The sequence below is a fragment of the Balaenoptera musculus genome, chromosome 11 (genome assembly GCF_009873245.2).
Source record: "Balaenoptera musculus isolate JJ_BM4_2016_0621 chromosome 11, mBalMus1.pri.v3, whole genome shotgun sequence".
Taxonomy (NCBI): domain Eukaryota; kingdom Metazoa; phylum Chordata; class Mammalia; order Artiodactyla; family Balaenopteridae; genus Balaenoptera; species Balaenoptera musculus.
Genome location: NC_045795.1, coordinates 22,211,141 through 22,230,581, shown reverse-complemented (window position 1 = coordinate 22,230,581; position 19,441 = coordinate 22,211,141). Strand labels below are relative to the sequence as shown.

The 19,441-nt window shown below is 45.1% G+C and overlaps 1 protein-coding gene across 1 annotated transcript; it reads left to right on the top strand.

The window, feature by feature from the left end:
• The first annotated feature begins 1,394 nt into the window (after positions 1-1,394).
• TRIM27 (tripartite motif containing 27) lies at positions 1,395-17,621 on the top strand. The gene is made up of 8 exons (XM_036869544.1): positions 1,395-1,888; positions 3,096-3,191; positions 4,695-4,925; positions 10,269-10,291; positions 12,595-12,710; positions 12,830-12,862; positions 14,413-14,439; positions 15,972-17,621. The coding sequence occupies exons 1-8, from the start codon at positions 1,469-1,471 to the stop codon at positions 16,565-16,567; spliced, it is 1,542 nt and encodes a 513-aa protein (XP_036725439.1). The 5' UTR covers positions 1,395-1,468; the 3' UTR covers positions 16,568-17,621.
• The last annotated feature ends 1,820 nt before the right edge of the window (positions 17,622-19,441 follow it).

The window sequence follows — 19,441 nt, the reverse complement described above, 5'->3', positions numbered from 1 at the left end:
ACCTTGACAGACATGTAAGAGTTATTGAAGTGTTATGTAAATAGGTTAGAGAAAAAGACTAGAAACAGGGAAACTGGTGGAATTGGTCACATTCAACCAGTTACTAACTCATTTAAAACACATTTGCAAACTGACATTGCTGAAATCATTTAGGTCAAGGTATAGTAATGGAAATTAAATTAACACAGGCAAGCCTGCCCAAATTCAATTAAATCTAGAGGAAGGACAATACTGAGAAAATAGCAAAGGAAATTAGGAAAAACCAAGGTAGGGATGAGGGAACAACGCAAAATTTTTTTAAGTTTACTGGATAATGAAAAGAGCCTGTGTCACCCACAGGATTACCAATCTCCCTATACTTCAGGAAGGAGCAAGCATGTTTAGGTTCTATTCAACACAGCTCTATGCAGTGGGTACTTTATTATTTTAATGGATAAACATACTTAGGGTTTAAAAATAAAAGTTGTAAGGAAGTCTCCCTCCTTGCTGGGGTATAATTATTCCCATTTCACCAGAGAGGAAACTGAAGCTCAGAATGGTAAACCACTTTGCTTAGGCACAATAGGAAGCAGCAGAACTGGGCTTGTCTGTTTCTGTCACAGAAATGTTGCCGCCTGATAATTAAGTCTTTCTTTTTCGAAACAGAATTGCGAGCGCCTGTAAATAGGGTTTGTTTGATAAAGCTCCTCACAGGCTGGGTGGGGCTCAGTCTGCAACCCTCATCCCTCCGGCCTCCCGGGGAGGCCAGATATCTCTTCTTACCACACCAACACAAAGCTAGCTTTCTCTCGCCTTTGCTGAGGCCTGGGCACCAGACAGGAAACCCAACAAAAGACCAGGGATCCAGCCCCAGGGCCGCGGAAGCTCGGCGGCGGGCCCGGAGCGTGCAGGCAGGGGATACCCTGTCCCCTCCGCACCCCGCGGACACCGCCTGCCTCTGTGACCGGTATCCAAGGCTCCCGCGCCCCCGCGTTCCGCCCCAGGGCGGGCGGCGAGGCCTCCCCGGTCCTCTGCGGAGGAAATCATCCAGGCCTGAGTCCAGGAAATCTTGCCGTGCGCAGGAGGCCTTGGCCAAGCCCCGCCCCCGAGCCGCCCCTTCCGCTCGCGCCGGGGTGAGGTCTGCTGGGCTGCCGGGATCCGCTCGGACGCGGCCACGTTGTCCTGCGCTTTCTGAGCGCCTGGCTCTGCGAGTCCAACCGGCGGCGCCCGACCAGCTGCCCCCTCGCATAGCCGCTGGGCTAGGTGGGGTCGCAATACCCCCACGTTCCCTCAGCCGGGCGCAGCGGCGCCGGGTTCCAGCGCGCGGGCGCGTCTGGGATCAGGGCCGGGGAGGAGCCGCCCTCCGTCAGCCGGGCTCGCCTCCCGGCGCCGCCCAGAAGCAGCGAACGGGAGGGAGCGCGGTACAGCTGGGCTCCGCGCAGGGCTGGGCGCCGGGGCCCATGCCCGTGCGCCCCCGCGGGCCCGCGCCATGGCCTCCGGGAGCGTGGCCGAGTGCTTACAGCAGGAGACCACCTGCCCCGTGTGCCTGCAGTACTTTGTCGAGCCCATGATGCTCGACTGCGGCCACAACATCTGTTGCGCCTGCCTCGCCCGCTGCTGGGGCGCGGCGGAGACCAATGTGTCGTGCCCCCAGTGCCGGGAGACCTTCCCGCAGCGGCACATGCGGCCCAACCGGCACCTGGCCAACGTGACCCAGCTGGTGAAGCAGTTGCGCACCGAGCGGCCGTCGGGGCCCGGAGGCGAGATGGGCGTGTGCGAGAAACACCGCGAGCCCCTGAAGCTATACTGCGAGGAGGACCAGATGCCCATCTGCGTGGTGTGCGACCGCTCCCGCGAGCACCGCGGCCACAGCGTGCTGCCGCTCGAGGAGGCGGTGGAGGGCTTCAAGGTGAGGGCCGGGCGTGCGGGGCGGGGAGGGGCCGGAGCGCGAGTCGGACAAAGGGAGGAGAGAGCCAAAGGGGCTTCCTTTTTTCCGCCTAGAAAATGGCTGAGCCGGACGTGTGGTTCACAGCCGTCATTTCCTCTCTGTCCGCTCCAGAGCCTCGGCACTCAGATTTGGGAGGAAAACCTGTAGCTGGTGAGGAAGCCAGAAGTCTCCCCACCCCCACTCTCATTTCCTTATGTGCCTCTATGTTTACCCGCTCACGGGCACGTTATACATAAAGACGGCCCATGGAGACCCCTCTTGACGGTATAAAAGATATGCGTAAAACCACGTCCACAACGACAAGCTTCAGAGACGCTCGCACTCCTGTCGGCTCCTAGATGATCTGAAACAAAACACAGTCGGACGTTAACTGGCTGTATACACATCAAGCAGAGGCCCATCACCTCTCCATTCCCCAGCACTTCCCTGTGCTCCGTCCTCTTCTAGAAGCTCACGGAAAAGAACGAGCTCCTTACTACCTAAGTCATTTAACCACCGTGAGACTCATAGGAGATAACACAGTTATGAAGATTGAGTGAAATAAAATGATGTGTGGATCCCTTTGTGAACTCTTGAACCAACAGACTGGCACAGCTAAACAATAACGTGGAAACAAAGTATTAAATATAAAACAGTTGTAAGGCAACATTCAAGGAGTGCATGATCTGTGTGTTTGAGGACTGCAGGAATATGTACACAATTATGTACATGTTTAAATGTGAGTACATTCATGCAAAATTATTCACTTAACATTTATGGTGCTTTCAAAAATATTCTTTTACTCACACTGGTGATAACCCTCTAGTAGGTTGAGAAGGTGGTGTTTGCCCATGTCACACCAGAGGAAAATAAGAGAAGTTAACTCATTTTCTCAGTACGCGTCTGTGAAAGAGCGACAACTTAAAGCCTCCTAGTCCATTCACCTTTCCACTAAGCCATGCAGTATCCTTCCAAGGGCAGGTAGGTGACCCACCATTTAAGATACAAACTACCAAAGGAGAGGTCTGGTGACCCCTGTGCCCTGGTGATGGCAGTGTGGTCCAAGGATAGGCTCTAACCAGGAACTTGGCATCAGGAATGTGGGTTGCACGTGTGATAAGCAGAATAGCCATATTGATGCTATGGTCTGCCTAATCTTGAACTGCCCACCTGTTTTTGCTTTTCTTAGGAGCAAATCCAGAACCAGCTGGACCACCTAAAAAGAGTGAAAGACTTAAAGAAGAGGCGTCGGGCACAGGGGGAACAGGCACGAGCTGAGCTCTTGGTAAGGTTCTTTGGAATTCACAGGTAATATCAGTTCTGCCGGTCACTCTCTTTTTTTTGTAAGGCTGTTAAACTCCCCTTAACCTTGTGCAGTCAGGTCGCCCAGAACTTCTAGGTGTGGGTGGAACAACCTTATATGGCAGTTGGGAATTCACCTGGAGAACCAAGGGATTCCCACATTTTGGGGGAAAGGATGGAATAGCTGAGTTTAGAACCCCTAGAGATCTGACCTATCAAAAGTGTCATCTGCTAGCTTTGTGCAGATCAAGGTTGATCCCTGACAAAGCTAATGCAGGTGAAATTCTTGGGCACAGTTAGCCTCCTTTTGTACCATTCTGCAGACAGTTGCTGACAGTGGCTTTCTGTAAGCCCGACTGTTGCTTCTTGCTGGAATGTTCCTTTTCTTGACAGTTCAGTTCTGAACTTTTCAGTTTGTTCCCTTCCCCTAGTCTCCCAAAGCCTTAGCAAGTGACTCATGTGCTAATTTGTGATAGGGATATTTGGGGGGGTTTGTTCTGGAAAAAAAAATAGAGACTTTTATAATATATACTTACATGTCTACCATCTAAGTGTTTAAGCATCTTTTGAACAATAAATAAAATATTACAAATTCCCATCCATTAGAGGTATTTGCATCTGAAAAGCAAACTCTTATTAGACTAGTAGTGCCTAGCACCATCTTGTGAGAAATTCTGTCGGTCCTGGCCAGGGTGTAGTAAAGAACTTTTGGACTGGGAACTTATTCCCGTGATGCCGTAAGATCCCACCACTTGTTCTGCTCACAAAATCCACTGAGACCTCAGCTCCCTTTGCTTGAAAATAGGTCTGATGGAAGGAGAATCTTCTAGTGAGCCTGAGTGGACTTAAATCATTTAAGCACACCACTGTGTCCTCTGTGGGGGGATTGTCAAAGGGGGGAAACAGCCCTTCTTTGAGAATCAGGGCACCTGGACATACTTCTGGGCTCTGTCAGTAGCCAATTGAATAGATGGAGAGAGTAATACAACCTCTCTAGGCCTCAGTTTCCTCATCTGTGAAATAGGTAGATTGGACTAGACTTTTGGTTCTTCAGCGAGGTGAGTACTGCCCTCTCCTCCTCTCCAGTGGTGTGTGGGTGTTTGGTTGGAGTGATTGGGGAGGGTTGGGCAAGGATGCTAAATGTCCTGCAATGCAAAGAACAGTCCCATGCAGGCAGAATTGTCCCCCCACCAGGGTGCCAATGGCGTTCTCTTTGCAAAGCACTGAATTAGTTGAGCTTTAAGGACTCTTTCATTTCTAAGATTATATTGTATTGTTTATGCATTGAAAGACTTGTCCCGCTCAGGAGAAGTATAAGCTTATGAAAAGGATTTATAAACAAGGTGCGTGTGCATCACTGTTGCACAGTAAATAGTATACCTGAATGAAATGATGAGGTCTTGGGGTGGATAGCTGGGGGAGAAATAGGAAGGGCTCTAGAAGTAGCCTTTCCTCTCTTCACTGCCCTTCCCTGTCATCCACACAGAGCCTGACCCAGATGGAGAGGGAGAAGATCGTTTGGGAGTTTGAGCAGCTGTATCATTCCTTGAAGGAGCATGAGTATCGCCTCCTGGCCCGTCTCGAGGAGCTAGACTTGGCCATCTACAACAGTATCAATGGTGCCATCACTCAGTTCTCTTGCAACATCTCCCACCTCAGCAACCTGATCGCCCAGCTGGAAGAGAAGCAGCAGCAGCCCACCAGGGAGCTCCTGCAGGTAAGGCTTAGCGCGCCCTGCCAAGACAGCTCCTGCTAAAAGGTCTCCCTTCTCTCTTTGCCAAGCAGTATCCAGGACCCCCTACTGCCTTGCCAACTCTGTGGGAGTAGCAGGGGCTTGCCAAGCTCTCTCTTGGGCACGTTGGAGGGGAAATGTACAATAGAGGACCTGGTTGACACAGCTTGGGTTAGTCAGTTGCACTGTCTCATGGAAAGGGCAAAAGGGAGGCCTAATGCCCAGGCTTGTCCTGCACTGATAAGTAGTCTGAACACAGGCTCTCGACCTCTCTGGGCCTCAGTGACCTCATCTACTCATTATGTAATGAGGGGTTTGGCCCACATGCCATTTAAAGACCTTCCTCACTCCAGTTATCCTGTAATTTTAACATGTATGTGTGCATTACCACAGCCACAAAACAAAGAAACGCTTGAGCGGGAGTGGTCAGCCCAAGCCGTCTTGTGATTTAGTCTTGGTAGTGCAGGTGATAAAACTGCAATACGCCCAACCCAGGAAGACCACTGGAAATGAGCTGATGCCTGACTGTCATTTGTTCATTCAATGCATATGAATTGTCTATTCTGGGTCAGGCACTAGTCTAGGCACCTGAATTAAGTGGTGAATAAGCTCTCCTGAAATTTAAATTCTAATGTTGAGATCATATGATAAAGAAGTGAGCAAACAAGTATCATTGGTGTTGATAAATGCCATTAAAAAGGGGCTGATAGGATAGGGTTAGGGTCAGCAAATTATGGCCCACCACCTGTTTTTGTATGTCCTGCAAGCTAAGTATGCTTTTTACAGTTTTGAATGGTTGGGAAAAAATCAGAAGGATGTTATTTCATGATATGTGAAATTATATAAAATTTGAATTTCATTATCCATACTTTTTATTGGAACATAGCCACGCCCATTTATTTACGTATTGTCTGTTGCAGCAGAGTTGAAAAGTTGTGACAGAGACTGTATGGCCTTTTCCTTAGAAGAAGTTCACTGACTCCTGGCTTTAGATTAAAACGAGAAGTCTTAATCTTGAGCCTTAACTAACACCAATATTTAATTGCCAGGGAGAGAAGGAAGAGCTTGCAAAGGGAACAATTGACCAGAGAATGTGGCCAGGGAGGAAGAATGTTTCAGGAAGGAGGGAGTGGACAACAGAATCTAATGCAGTTGAGGTGAAATAATATAAGGGCTGAGATCCATTTGGTTTAAAAACATGGGCATCATTGATAATCTTGATAATAATCATTATCATCTCAATGATTTTCATCTCAGATAATCATTGATAATCTACCACAGTGGAATAATTTGGTCAGGAGCTGCATGAGGGAGAGTTGTGGTGACAGAGGGTGAATGGAAACTGGAAGAGTAAATGACTATTTCAAGAAGTAAGACTGTGAAGGAGATATTAAAAAAAATACTTGGAGATGAGGTAGGATTGTGGGGCTTTATGGGGAGGGGATGCTTAAAGAAACTAGCTAAACATATTTTAAAAGAAAATGTGGAAAGGAGCACCTATGTTGTAAGGATTCAGGTGAAGAAAATTACTGAAGCTATAAGGATGAACTAATCACTAATGTGCTGTTTCTGAGAAGGCAGAAGGGAAAGATAACTAAAGCATATGTGTGGGACTTAGTTTTGGAAGATCCTCTGTTGTATGGGAAGAAAGGACCGTGGGGGCAGGTAGATGCAGGCAGGTTGTGCACTTTGGTAGCTAAAACCAGTTGGCTTTTTTTTTTTTAATAAATTTATTTTATTTATTTATTTATTTATTTTGGCTGCGTTGTGTCTTCATTGCTGCACCTGGGCTTTCTCTAGTTGCAGTGAGCGGGGGCTACTCTTCGTTGCGGTGCGCGGGCTTCTCGTTGTGGTGACTTCTCTTTGTTGCAGAGCACGGGCTCTAGGTACACGGCTTCAGTAGCTGTGGCCCGCGGGCTGTAGAGCGCAGGCTCAGTAGTTGTGGCGCACGGGCTTAGCTGCAGTTGCTCCGCGGCATGTGGGATCTTCCCGGACCAGGGCTTGAACCCGAGTCCCCACCTTTGGAAGGCGGATTAACCCCTGCGCCACCAGGGAAGTCCCCCGTTGGCTCTTATTCTCTTTTGAAGTTAGAAAGCAGGACCATCTGCTCCCATTGAGCAGGCGTTAGAGAAAATATGAGCTTTGAAGAATGTGGGAAAGTTCTGAAATTATTGTTTCAGAGTATGGGAAAGCCATCTGGTTTGTGAGATGTATTAGAATTACTTGGTCAGTGAACGTCAGTTTATACTGGGACTTGTCTGCCCAGTTGTGTGACCTTTTTCTTGTCCCTGCTTTTTCTGACTGTGACTGCTCTGGTGCCAGGCATACGGAGAGCAGGTAGTTGGGCTCATCCAGGATTAGGGCTTTGCAAAATTTGGGGTTTTTGTTTTGTTGTTTTTTGGTTTTTTGTTTTCTGATTGTGATAAAATATACATAACCTAAATTCACCATTTTAATCATTTCAAAGTGTACAACTTAGTACATTTAGTAAACTCAGTGTTGTGCAACCATCACAGCTGTGTAATTCCAGAACACTTTCATTACCTCGAAAGGAGACCTCGTACCCATTAAACAGTCACTCTTCATTCCTTTCTACCCAGTGGCAACCACTAATTTGCTATGTATCTTTATAGGTTTGCCCATTTTTTTAAGGTAGAAGGTATTTGTGAGAATATTTTTGAACACATGGACCGTGAAATCAAAACTGGATGATAGGGACTTCCCTGGTGGCGCAGTGGTTAAGAATCCGCCTGCAGGGCACACGGGTTCGAGCCCTGGTCCGGGAAGATCCCACATGCCGCGGAGCAACTGCAACGAAACCCGTGCGCCACAACTACTGAGCCTGTGCTCTAGAGCCCGTGAGCCACAACTACTGAGCCCGCATGCCACAACTGCTGAAGCCTGTGCGCCTAGAGCCTGTGCTCCGCAGCAATGAGAAGCCCGCGCACCACAATAAAGAGTAGACGCCACTTGCCAAAACTAGAGAAAGCCCACGTGCAGCAACGAAAACCCAACACAGCCAAAAATAAATAAATAAATATATTTATTTAAAAAACAAAACTGGATGATAAGGAAAAGTAGAGAAAAAAGAGGGGTTGTGGACTCTATGGGGAAGAGGGGTCATGGTAGTAGTCATTTGAAAAGTAAGCTGAATCTTACTTAATGGGGGAAAATTAGAGCATTCCCACTGAGGTCAGGAAGAGGGCAACATGTTCACTATTGTCTACCTGTATTTAACATTGTACGTAGGTACACACACATACACACAGGAATATTAGGCAACTGTAAAAAAAGAAAAAGCAATATACCTATGAACTGATACAGAGTGGTTTCTATAATATATTGGTAAGTGAAAAAAATCAAAGTGCAAAATATAGAGTGTGCTACTTTTTGTGTAAGAAAGATGAGATAATTGGAAAATACATGTATCTGTTTATTTTTGCAAAGGAAAGACTGGAAGGATAAATCAGAAAATAATGGGAATGGGGAGAATGTGATGAGAGGAGATACGAGAAAGAGTGACAGACACTCTCTGGCCAAATTTCGGATATTTTGAGCACCAATATAAATAAGAACAGTGATGGATTATAACCCATTGAATAAAGTACGAATTGATGGGTCCATACTAATAATAAATAAGGGAAAATTCTTCCTTCCAGTAGAATGTTGACTAAGTAATGTAGAAGGAATTTTTTAAATTTATTTATTTATTTTTGGCTGCGTTGGGTCTTCGTTGTTGCACGTGGGCTCTCTCTAGTTGCTGCGAGCAGGGGCTACTCTTTGTTGCGGTGTGCGGGCTTCTAATTGCAGTGGCTTGTTACAGCACATGGGCTCTAGGCGCGTGGGCTTCGGTAGTTGTGGCAGTAGTTGCGGCGCACGGGCTTAGTTGCTCCGTGGCATGTGGGATCTTGTCAGACCAGGGATCGAACGGTGACCCCTGCATTGGGAAGCGGATTCTTAACCACTGCACCACCAGGGAAGCGCTAGAAGGAATTTTGCAGGTAGAAAATGATCATTTCGCAACTATCATATTAAAAGTTAATTTAGACAATAATTGTCGACAGATGCTAAATCTAAGGGGAGGGGGAGTTCGATAGGGACTGGCATATTAACATAATTTCAAAGTATCACTTTTAGATTACTTGTTAATTACAAAAGGAAAAATAGTAGCTATAAAATATCACCAATAAGGGACAAGTGAATATCATGTTTATTTAGAAGCAAACAGCGTACACTAGTTGAAGATGATACAGCTTGAGGACTTGCTTGGTGGCGCAGAGGTTAAGAATCCGCCTGCCAATGCAGGGGACACGCGTTCGAGCCCTGGTCTGGGAAGATCCCACGTGCCGCGGAGCAACTAAGCCCGTGCGCCACAACTACTGAGCCCGCTCGCCTAGAGCCTGTGCTCCGCAACAAGAGAAGCCCGCGCACCACAACAAAGAGTAACCTCCACTCGCTGCAACTAAAGAAAGCCTGCGCGCAGCAAAGACCCAACACAGCCAAAAATAAATAATAAATAAATAAATGAAGTAAAAAAAAAAAAAAAAGATAGTGCACTTTAGTTTAATCGTGACGGCAATATCTGGGAAACCCAAATGGAGAGATATTCTACAAAATAATTAGCTAGTGTTAAGGCAATGTGTCAACAAAAGACAAGAGCCACTCCAGATTATAGACACATGTCATCATAAAAATGCAATGAACGATCCTGGATTACCTGAGTGGGGAGGGGAGTAGCTGTAAAGAATATTAATAAGACAGTTAAATTAGGTTATGGATTGTCGATTATACAAATGTATCAATATTCAGCTTCCTGAGTTTGATAACTGTACTATAGTTATAAAAGAAAATGTACTTGCTCTTAGGAGGTGCAGAATCATAAAGGGGTACAGGGATATAATATAAACAATGACCTCTCAAATGATCCTAAAGATAAATATGTCTGGGAAAAAGAGTATACAGGAGCTCTTTGTACTAGCAGCTTTTCTATGTATTTGAAATGATTTCACAGTAATAAGTCAAAGAAATCAAGCTAGACAGGCAGGCAGTTGTGGTCCAAGCGTGGGATGCTTGAGTCAGTAAATTTGAAATCTTGAGATCCTTGACCAGTGTGCAGGAGGAGAGCTCAGGAAGTGCTAGGATAGCAAATAGTGTGCATCCCAGTTTCCTCTGCCCGGTTTTTAGCTCCTGGACTGTGCGTTGTACTCCTTGTCTCCCTGGTTTCTCCCAAGAGAGCCACCCCATAGTTGGGTTTTCAGCAAACATCTGTGAGAGAAAATGAAAGTTAGGAATGATTTCTCATGCTTATCCTTTTCCTTTCTCTTATAGGACATCGGAGACACGTTGAACAGGTACAGTTTTCTCTCTCCCCCGTGCTAAATCAAGCCTGAAAAGATTTTCCCTCATACTTAGAAATTCTGGAAGGAGCCCAGAGCCTGAGGACATCTTACCAAATTGACACATGTCCTGCCTGTCCCTGAACCAAGTCACTAGTGTGCAAATAACTAGATGAAGTGCAGCTCTTCTCAGTAAAACTCAGGAATTATTGACAAATTATGAGGGTAAGGGGTGGAGTAGGGGGTCCATTTGGGAGGGTGCTGGCGGTTTATGAGGACACTTCTATGGAGAGGGTAGAGACTTACAGGGACTTGGGCAAAGTGCAAGGGTATTTTATAGTTTTTGTTTCCTAAACATTTCAGAATCCTTTTCTTTTTGTTATCTCTTTCTCTCTGTGTCTGTTTCTGACTCTCTCTTTTTTCTGTAATGGGGAAAATATGGTCTAAGAAAAGTGAGACCAGCTCAGTTATATAATGAGTTATGAGTTACCTGGATTCTGGCTCTTGTTCTCATTATTTCTGTACTGTATCGTCAGATGGAAAGTGAGGAAGAGCTACCTGGGAGTTGGGACATGACCGAGCAGGAGAAGCCCAGAATGTGCAAGAAGCCAAGATTAAATTATGTTTTCAGGGTTGGATGGCAAGGACAAATGGGTTAGCCCTTGGGGGCATAATGTTTGGTGCCTACTGGGGCGGAGCCTGACTTTGAGGGAAGTGAACTTTGAAGCTAATTAAAACCCTGAAGGGTGAAAACCCTCTAGAGGAAATGCAGCTTGATTATGCAGGAGCATTGGAGGAGATACGGGGGCGGGGGTGGCACATAGATGGGGTAGGATGGCTGGGAGGGCTATGTGGACAGAACTGTTGATAGAACTGAGCTTTTTGAGAGCTGCTGAGATGGGATGGTGATGAGCTGGAACTTGTACTAGTCCCTGCCAAGTGACCCCAACAAATATTCCCTTCACTTTTACTGCTACTTTTACTTTTTGGTACCAGTCTAGCTCTGAACTAACAGGGAGATAGATCCTTTAGATTCTAGCATTTGGGGACATTAAGGTTTGGGTTTGGCTCTCTGAGTTAGGAAACCCAAAATGTCATTGGCTTAAGGCTTAAACATAATTTTAAAATTTTGTCACCATTAAAAAATGTGCAAGTAGGTAGCCCAGGGCTGGTTTGGTGGCTCCAGTGATCATCAGACTCTGAGGTTTCTTTCCATCTACCCTTCTGCCATCTGTAAGATACAGTCCTCATTCTTACAGTCCAAGATAGTTCCTAGAATGCTAACCAGTAGGAAGAAGATAAGTCACATCACATACCTTTTTATTTTATTTTATTATTTTATTTTTTTATATAACCAGAAACCTTTTTTAAAAAAAAATAAATTTATTTATTTATTTTTGGCTGCATTGGGTCTTTGTTGCTGCGCGCGGGCTTTCTCTAGTTACGGCGAGCAGGGGCTACTCTTCGTTGCAGTGCACGGGCTTCTCATTGCGGTGGCTTCTCTTGTTGTGGAGCACGGGCTCTAGGCACGCGGGCTTCAGTTGTTGTGGCTCGCGGGCTCTAGAGCGCAGGCTCAGTAGTTGTGGCGCATGGGCTTAGTTGCTCCGTGGCATGTGGGATCTTCCCGGACCAGGACTCGAACCCGTGTCCCCTAGCATTGGCAGGCGGATTCTTAACTGCTGAGCCGCCAGGGAAGCCCCACATTCCTTTTTAAGCAGACTTCTCAAATTACCACAAGATACTTCTTACCTCTCATTGGCCAGAACTCAGTCACAAGGTCAAATTTAGACCAGTCAGGCATGAACCCAGTAAAATTTGGAAGATGGGAGAAGGCATATTGGGTGGGCAACTAGCAGCCAGTCTTTGCCATAGACCCCTTGAGGGGGGTGGTGGGTAACTGGGTATTGTCCAGAGAGTACCTGTCTGTCTGAAGATGTCATTCTCGCCATATTTGGGAACCTGAGGATTATGGGTCATTGCCCACCACAAATATCAAGGACTTTATCATGGAATCTAGTGCTTTCTGGCAAGGTCAGGCTTATATTCAGTTTAATTCAGTAAATCTTTGAGGACATGCCATGTGAAAAGCGAGGAGCTAGTACTGTGGGGGAATAAGAAGGTGAATAAGATGTCTCTCCTATTCTGGTCCAGAGGATCATAGTCTAGAAGGAGAATAGGAAAAAGGCTAGAGTGGCTGCTTTTAAAGACTGTCCACCTGTGTTGGCCAGTTTAGCCCAGGTTTGTCCTGGACCCTGAAAGGTTGTGGAGTTGGGGGAGGGATTCACTTGTTTTTTTGTTGTTTTTTTTTTTAAACTTAGGGCTGAAAGAATCAGGATCCCTGAACCCTGGATCACACCTCCAGATCTGCAAGAGAAAATCCACATTTTTGCCCAGAAGTGTCTGTTCTTGACTGAGAGTCTAAAGCAGTTCACAGGTAATGTGAGAAGAGGGATCCATGAGGGTTTATGCTCTCAATAACTATATTGCCTGAGAGGATGTATTTTCCAGCCAGATAATGGGATGCAAGCTAAACATCTTCTTTTCTCCCCTTAGAAAAAATGCAGTCAGATATGGAGAAAATCCAAGGTAAATTTTTCTACTTAATGGGCTTTTGACATTGAAGTTTCCTGGGAAGATGAACATCTGCACTAAAGTGTGGGAAAATGGGAATGCGCGATACCCACTGGCCGGCCTCCCCTGATATTTTACATCTTCCTTTTTGCTTTGTTAATTTTTTCAATTAATAGCCTCTTGTTTCAATTTGAAGCCTTTTAACTATATGCACTCATTTCTTAATCTACATTAACGGAGGAGAAAAATATGCAATCCAATAATTAATCCAGAATTAGTTTGGTTATTTAAAATTATTTTTAATTGAGAAAGAGAATCAACAGAAACTATCCTAGCTACATTTCATTTGAGCTAGTATTTGCAGTTATAATTTATAGAGTTTCTGCTGCGTGTGGGCACTGGTGCTGACCAGGACAGGAGGAATCAAGCAGCACTGATTGAGGCAGCACCTCGAGGGAAATGGTTAGGAACAGGGATTCAGGAGTCCGGCTGCCTGGGTCCTGGGCCCAGCTCTGCCACTTGGTAAGGATTCTACACTATAATTTCCTCATCTGTAAAATAAGGAGGATAGTAGCTCTTACCTCACAAGGTTGTAAGGATTAAGTTAAATTAGTTACCATTTCTAAAGCCTTTTAGAATGGAGCCTGACATGTAATGAACCCTACATTTATGTTTATTAAATAAAATGTTCAAGGTATTTAAGGGATGCTCTTCCTAATACAAAATTTTCTGCTCATGATCACATATGAGCATATAGCACATATGGCTGTATACTAAATGCTAAAATTCTAGGCAGCCTGGTAGAATCTGAAATCCTTATATGTAGGTAATCCCTTTTCTCATTTAGTACAAATTACAAATCCCCATAATTCTGATAATTTCCTGTATTTGCTAAAACTTTATTTGCATTGTATCTTTTCAGATACATACTTTTTTCACATCTAGCAATGTAGACTTAGGGAATGCTCACAAGCAAAACAGGGAGAAACTCCACTTAATACCAGAAGCTCAGGCATGACGTTCCTTGATGTGACTCTCATTTATTTTTCCTACTCTTCTCCTGCCACTTAAAAGGCTCACTGAGAACGTATCTGTGAAAATGCTTTTTCAACTGTAAATGCATTTTACTGCAAATGCTCTTGTTTGCTCCAGCTTGGTAGTGGATGTCACTTGAACCACTCATCCCCTAGAACAGGTTGCTTATGAAAGCCAAGAGTTATGTATGATGCGGACTTAGAACCTCCATCTCCCCCTGCAGAGCCAGCTGGCCCACTGGAGGGTGGAATCCTTAATCTTGGCTCAGTTTGGCCCCATATGCTACCAATCTCGGGCGTGTGGTTATCCTTCTGCCCAAAGTTTCCAATCCCTCTTCCCTTTGAGCTCTAGGCTGGAAGATGGAGTCATACACTGTATGAAGAAATCAGTGCATGACTGACAACAGGGGTTCTGGGGTGTCTAATGGAAACCATTGCTTTATGATGACTCTAACCAAAGCTCCGTCTCTTAGGTATTTCCTGGAAATATTCAGATGACTTCTGTAACTTCTTTTCTCTTTTGTTTTTTAGAATTGAGAGAGGCCCAGTTATACTCAGGTGGGTGATAGGAGACAAAACCATTTGGAAAAAGGAGTAAAAATCCTTATCAACGTAACTACTGTTGTGAATGATTTTGTAAAGTGCCTAAATTAGGATCCTTTAGGTTACATGTATGAAAAATGATAATAATCACAAAAATACATCAGTTGTTTCTATGTGTTTATAATATCTTTGCCTCCTAAAATGCCTCAGAGCTGAAACCATGGACCTTTGAATAGGAGGAAATCAAACTCAGATGCTGTGAAGGATTATAGAGGTGAAACTACAGTTTCCAAAAAGTAGAGCACTGCCACTGCTGGTACACTGGTATGCTGCTCTACCCACTTAGCCTTGGGCATTGTGTGGTTTACAGAAGGCAGTCATCCTTCCAAAACTACTGAGCTCACCTCTTACTCTGAGTGCTAGGGACAGTCTAAGAGGAATCTGCTGTCATCCCTTCTCTGTGCCTCAGAGCAAGTGTTGAAACTCTCCCTCTCCTTGACCATCACCTTCACCTCAGGTTCAGAGACACTGGGTAAATCTATGACCCCATAGGTACTCAGAACTGAGGTTTGTACTTTCCATAGTCACAGGACCGCCTTCTGTTTCATGAGATTCTCCTCATGAACAGAGGGACTCTACATACAACGGGTCTTCTTTCATTGATATCCCCTGGCTGTAATCCATATTTAATTCTTTCAACAAGTATTAATTGAATACTTTGCTTATGTCTTACATTTCCTAATGTTGCGCAGGATACTGTAGAGGGAACAAAAGAGCATAAGACACTGACCTATCCTTGGAGTTAAATGTCTGGTTGGAGGTATGAGGTATACCCATGACATGAGGGAAAAAATGGACAACTGTTGTGAACAGATATTTGAACCAAAAACCAAGCCTCTGGGGTTCTTGGTCACCTCCACCAGTTGCCTGTCATCAGCCTTTTGTGGGAATCAGTCAACCTAGCTGAGCTTTGGTTCAGAGAGAGAATGTTTGGGAATCTTCCTCCTGAACCAGGTATGAAGAGCAAATGAGAGAATATATGCCAGTGATTTTAAAACAGGAAACCACCACATGATTGTAAGATGCATGTGGGACTAGTATCTTTATCCGACGTAATGTGAACATTCATATGTTTCACAGCAGATCTGTTGATATTTGGTTGTAGAGTGCTATACCACACCCTGTCTTATCTAAATTCTGTATTCTGTGAAACTTCTGGTCCCCAAGACTTAGATTAAGGGATTGGACATACATGTAAGAAAACCTCAAATTCAGCTTAATAATGGATATTGTGGTTTAAGATGTGAAAAAGCAAATGGAGGTAAAAATTTCAGTACTTTCAATATATCCTAGCTAAAAGAAGTAACTGGCTAATCCAAGCAGTAATTTTTGGAATGTCAATTTCAGGATGTAATTGAGTGTAAGATGAATGTACCTTTGTTGGAGGGCTCTTATTCTCTTCTTAGGGGTAGGAGAAAAGCTGGGTGTTCAGAGTGGGCTTTCCAGGTGCTCGGCTGACCTTCCTCTGCCCTTCTGTTCCTCTGCAGTGGATGTGACTCTGGATCCAGACACGGCCTACCCCAGCTTGATCCTCTCTGATAACCTGCGGCAAGTGCGGTACAGTTACCTCCAGCAGGACCTGCCTGACAACCCTGAGCGGTTCAATCTGTTTCCCTGTGTCTTGGGCTCTCCATGCTTCATCGCTGGGAGACATTATTGGGAGGTAGAGGTGGGAGATAAAGCCAAGTGGACCATAGGTGTCTGTGAAGACTCAGTGTGCAGAAAAGGCGGAGTAACCTCGGCCCCCCAGAATGGATTCTGGGCAGTGTCCTTGTGGTATGGGAAAGAGTACTGGGCTCTTACCTCCCCAATGACTGCCCTCCCCCTGCGGACCCCTCTCCAACGGGTGGGGATTTTCTTGGACTATGATGCTGGCGAGGTCTCCTTCTACAACGTGACAGAGAGGTGTCACACCTTTACTTTCTCTCATGCTACCTTCTGTGGGCCTGTCCGGCCCTACTTCAGTCTGAGTTACTCGGGAGGGAAGAGTGCAGCTCCTCTGATCATCTGCCCCATGAGTGGGATCGATGGGTTTTCTGGCCATGTTGGGAATCATGGTCATTCCATGGAGACCTCCCCTTGAGGAGGTGAACTCAGGCCAAAAGGGCCATTGACCATACTCCTACCCCAGGCATAAGGCATCCTGTTGCCTTGACACTTCCTGCCCATCACAGCTGGATGTCCTTACCACTTTCCGAGCCCTGCAGTGCAAGACAGGATGTCCATGTTCTCTGCCATCCCCTCCCTTCCCACGAAAATTGTGAGATGTAATGAGAAGTATTAAGATTGCCCAGAAATAAAAACCACATGTCCACCTCCAGTGTTCCACACTTCTTGGTCTTACACATTACTGGAGGGGATAAAGAATATGGATAATCTTGGGTTCGGAGAGCCATTCAAGATGTTTAACACCTTGGCTCAGCCCCACATAGTGATCATGGGTATTTGCTGTCATTTCTGAACTAGGGCTTCTTTCTAAGAACCTAGAGCTGGACTAGAAAGTCCTGTCAGCATGGCTCCCTTTGTCCCAGTTTTTCCTCCTGGGAATAGTACCTCTACCCCTGATTCCCAATTGGCCGTAGTTTTATTAACTCCATTAAAGAGGTCTATATGTGTTTTGATTAGTTACTGTTATTTTACAATAATGGTGGGAAATGGTCCCACCTCTGTTATGAGATAATGTTCTAATCAATGTGCTCTTTTCTGTCTTTTTGAGGGCTTTGTCAGCTCCCTTCATTCTAATGAAAAGCGTATCCTGGTGCTGGATGCACGTCATCCAGGATAATTTTCTGCCCAGCACCATCCTTTGTTCCTACATCCCTTCCCACTCACATTTGTGGACTGATGGTCAGTCATACACTATCCCTGGAAGGATTCCGGGGCAGTATGCCAGGGATTCATTGACTTTTGTCTCCTTTTCTCCCATCTCCTTTGAGGGATGGGGGGGATTTACCTTTCTAATATGTGTACCATCAAGGGGCACTTCCATCCCCATGGCCATTGGATCACGAGGTGTTCTGAGGTCAGAAGACCAAGGCAGATCACTTTGAGAAAGCTCCCACAGTGGCTCTTAGTCCTGCTTCTCTTTGGGTACATGCGCCTCTGTTTGAAAATAAAGTGAGTATGGATGTTGTTTACACTGTTGTTGTCTTCTGGGTCTTGGTAGGACTGGGTTCATATGGGTCCAGAATCCCATTCTGGCCAATATTTTACTTCCGACTGGATGATAAAAACAGTACCATGTTACTACTTTCTAATGGTGCTGGGGAAGTAGTGTTGGACATCCACAGCCTACAGCTTTGTTAATCCTGTCACTTCACTGGGAAAGTGTTCTTTCAAGTCCTTTTTTATAACAGTGGGGTAATGCAGCAATGCTTGGTGTAGATCAGAGAGCCCAGAACTTGCTTCCCAACTCAGAAGCAGCAGCCTAAGCCCTTGGGGGCATGGAGGTCACCAAGTGCTAAGGAGGAAAGATAGGCTGAGAGAACAGCTCCTTTCCAGGGTATTTGGATCTTTCCTGCTTCTGGACATGGCCTCAGAAGACAAGATTTTGTGGTCTTACTTAGTCCTGTACCCAGCATTGTGGTTCATGGCTGAAGATCATGAATTGGTGGTATGTCCTAATTCATTCATTTATTCATCAGGTTTTAAGAGAAATAACCAGGAGGTAAAGAGAGGGGCTTCCATGAGGCTAGGTTAGCTTTTGCTGAATGCTCTCAATAGATATAAATACATATGATAACATATATTATGTATGTATATAAAATACTACACAGATACAGAGCAGTGCTTAGCACATAATATGAAGTGCTTTATGCACCAGGGCTTATTTAATGCCCATAACAACCCTGCAAAATGGGTACTATTGCCATTATTTTACACAAGGAAACTGAAGCACAGGGAGGGTAGTAATTTATCCAAGGTGCACAGCTAGGAAGCAGCAGGGCCAGAATTCATACTGAGGTGGAACACATGACCATATACATCATATCCTACCTCACAATATCTATGGATTATGCTTTTCCACATGGGAAGGCAGAGCAGAGACTGAAGGCTTGGAGTGCCAGTCTGTTGTCCTGGGACTTTAACAATAACTCTGTCTACTCTAGACTCAGGATCTGCGACTGGAAAAGTAGGTGAAGAGACCCAGTCAGAATTGCATTCCAGTTTCACTTAATGTAGTACATTGGGGCAGGGAGGAAAAATAGAGCCCACAAAGAGGGCACTTTGCTTGTACCAGTCCAAGAAAATGTGCCCCTAGGATATACTCCCTGGTCCTTGCTACTGGACTGATGGAGTTGTCTCCAGGCTAACTTAAAGGGTCTCACATTGGGTCTGCTTTATCTCAAGTAGACCCAGTGCTTTAGGAGCAGCATCTTGAATTTTTATTAACAGCAGCACCTGGAGCAGTGATAAGCAGCCTTGTTGGATTCAGCAAAGCTACTTCCAGTCTGAACTGGGATCTACTACAATAGTGAATCTTAACAATGCTGAGTGAAAAAGTCTTAAAAAACTATACCTTACGATACCCTTTTTATAATATGGATAAAAGGACTGTGGTTACCAATGGGGTGTGTGGGAGGATAGGATAGAGGAGGATGTGTGTGGACGTGTTTCGTACTGTTTATCATCTGATTCTTTTGGGTGGTGGGTTTTGAGTTATTAAAAACAATTTTTTTTTAACCTGCCATTTTGAATGAAGTTAAATGAACCTTGTAAATGATTCTAAATTTACTCATCTGCAGAAAGGTAAGTATTTGAATTCGTTGAGTCACAATATGGACCCCTTTAGGCAAACATGAGCCCAGTAGCATTCTTTGGCTCCTCTCTGGTTCTTTCCTTAGAAAATTTGAAGTTGTTAATTACACATTAGGCCTTCAACACCTCATTCTTTTGTTCTTTTGCGGCCCTGGGAAAACTGTGTTTGTCTTCAGCTGCCCTAGTTTTTTCTCATACT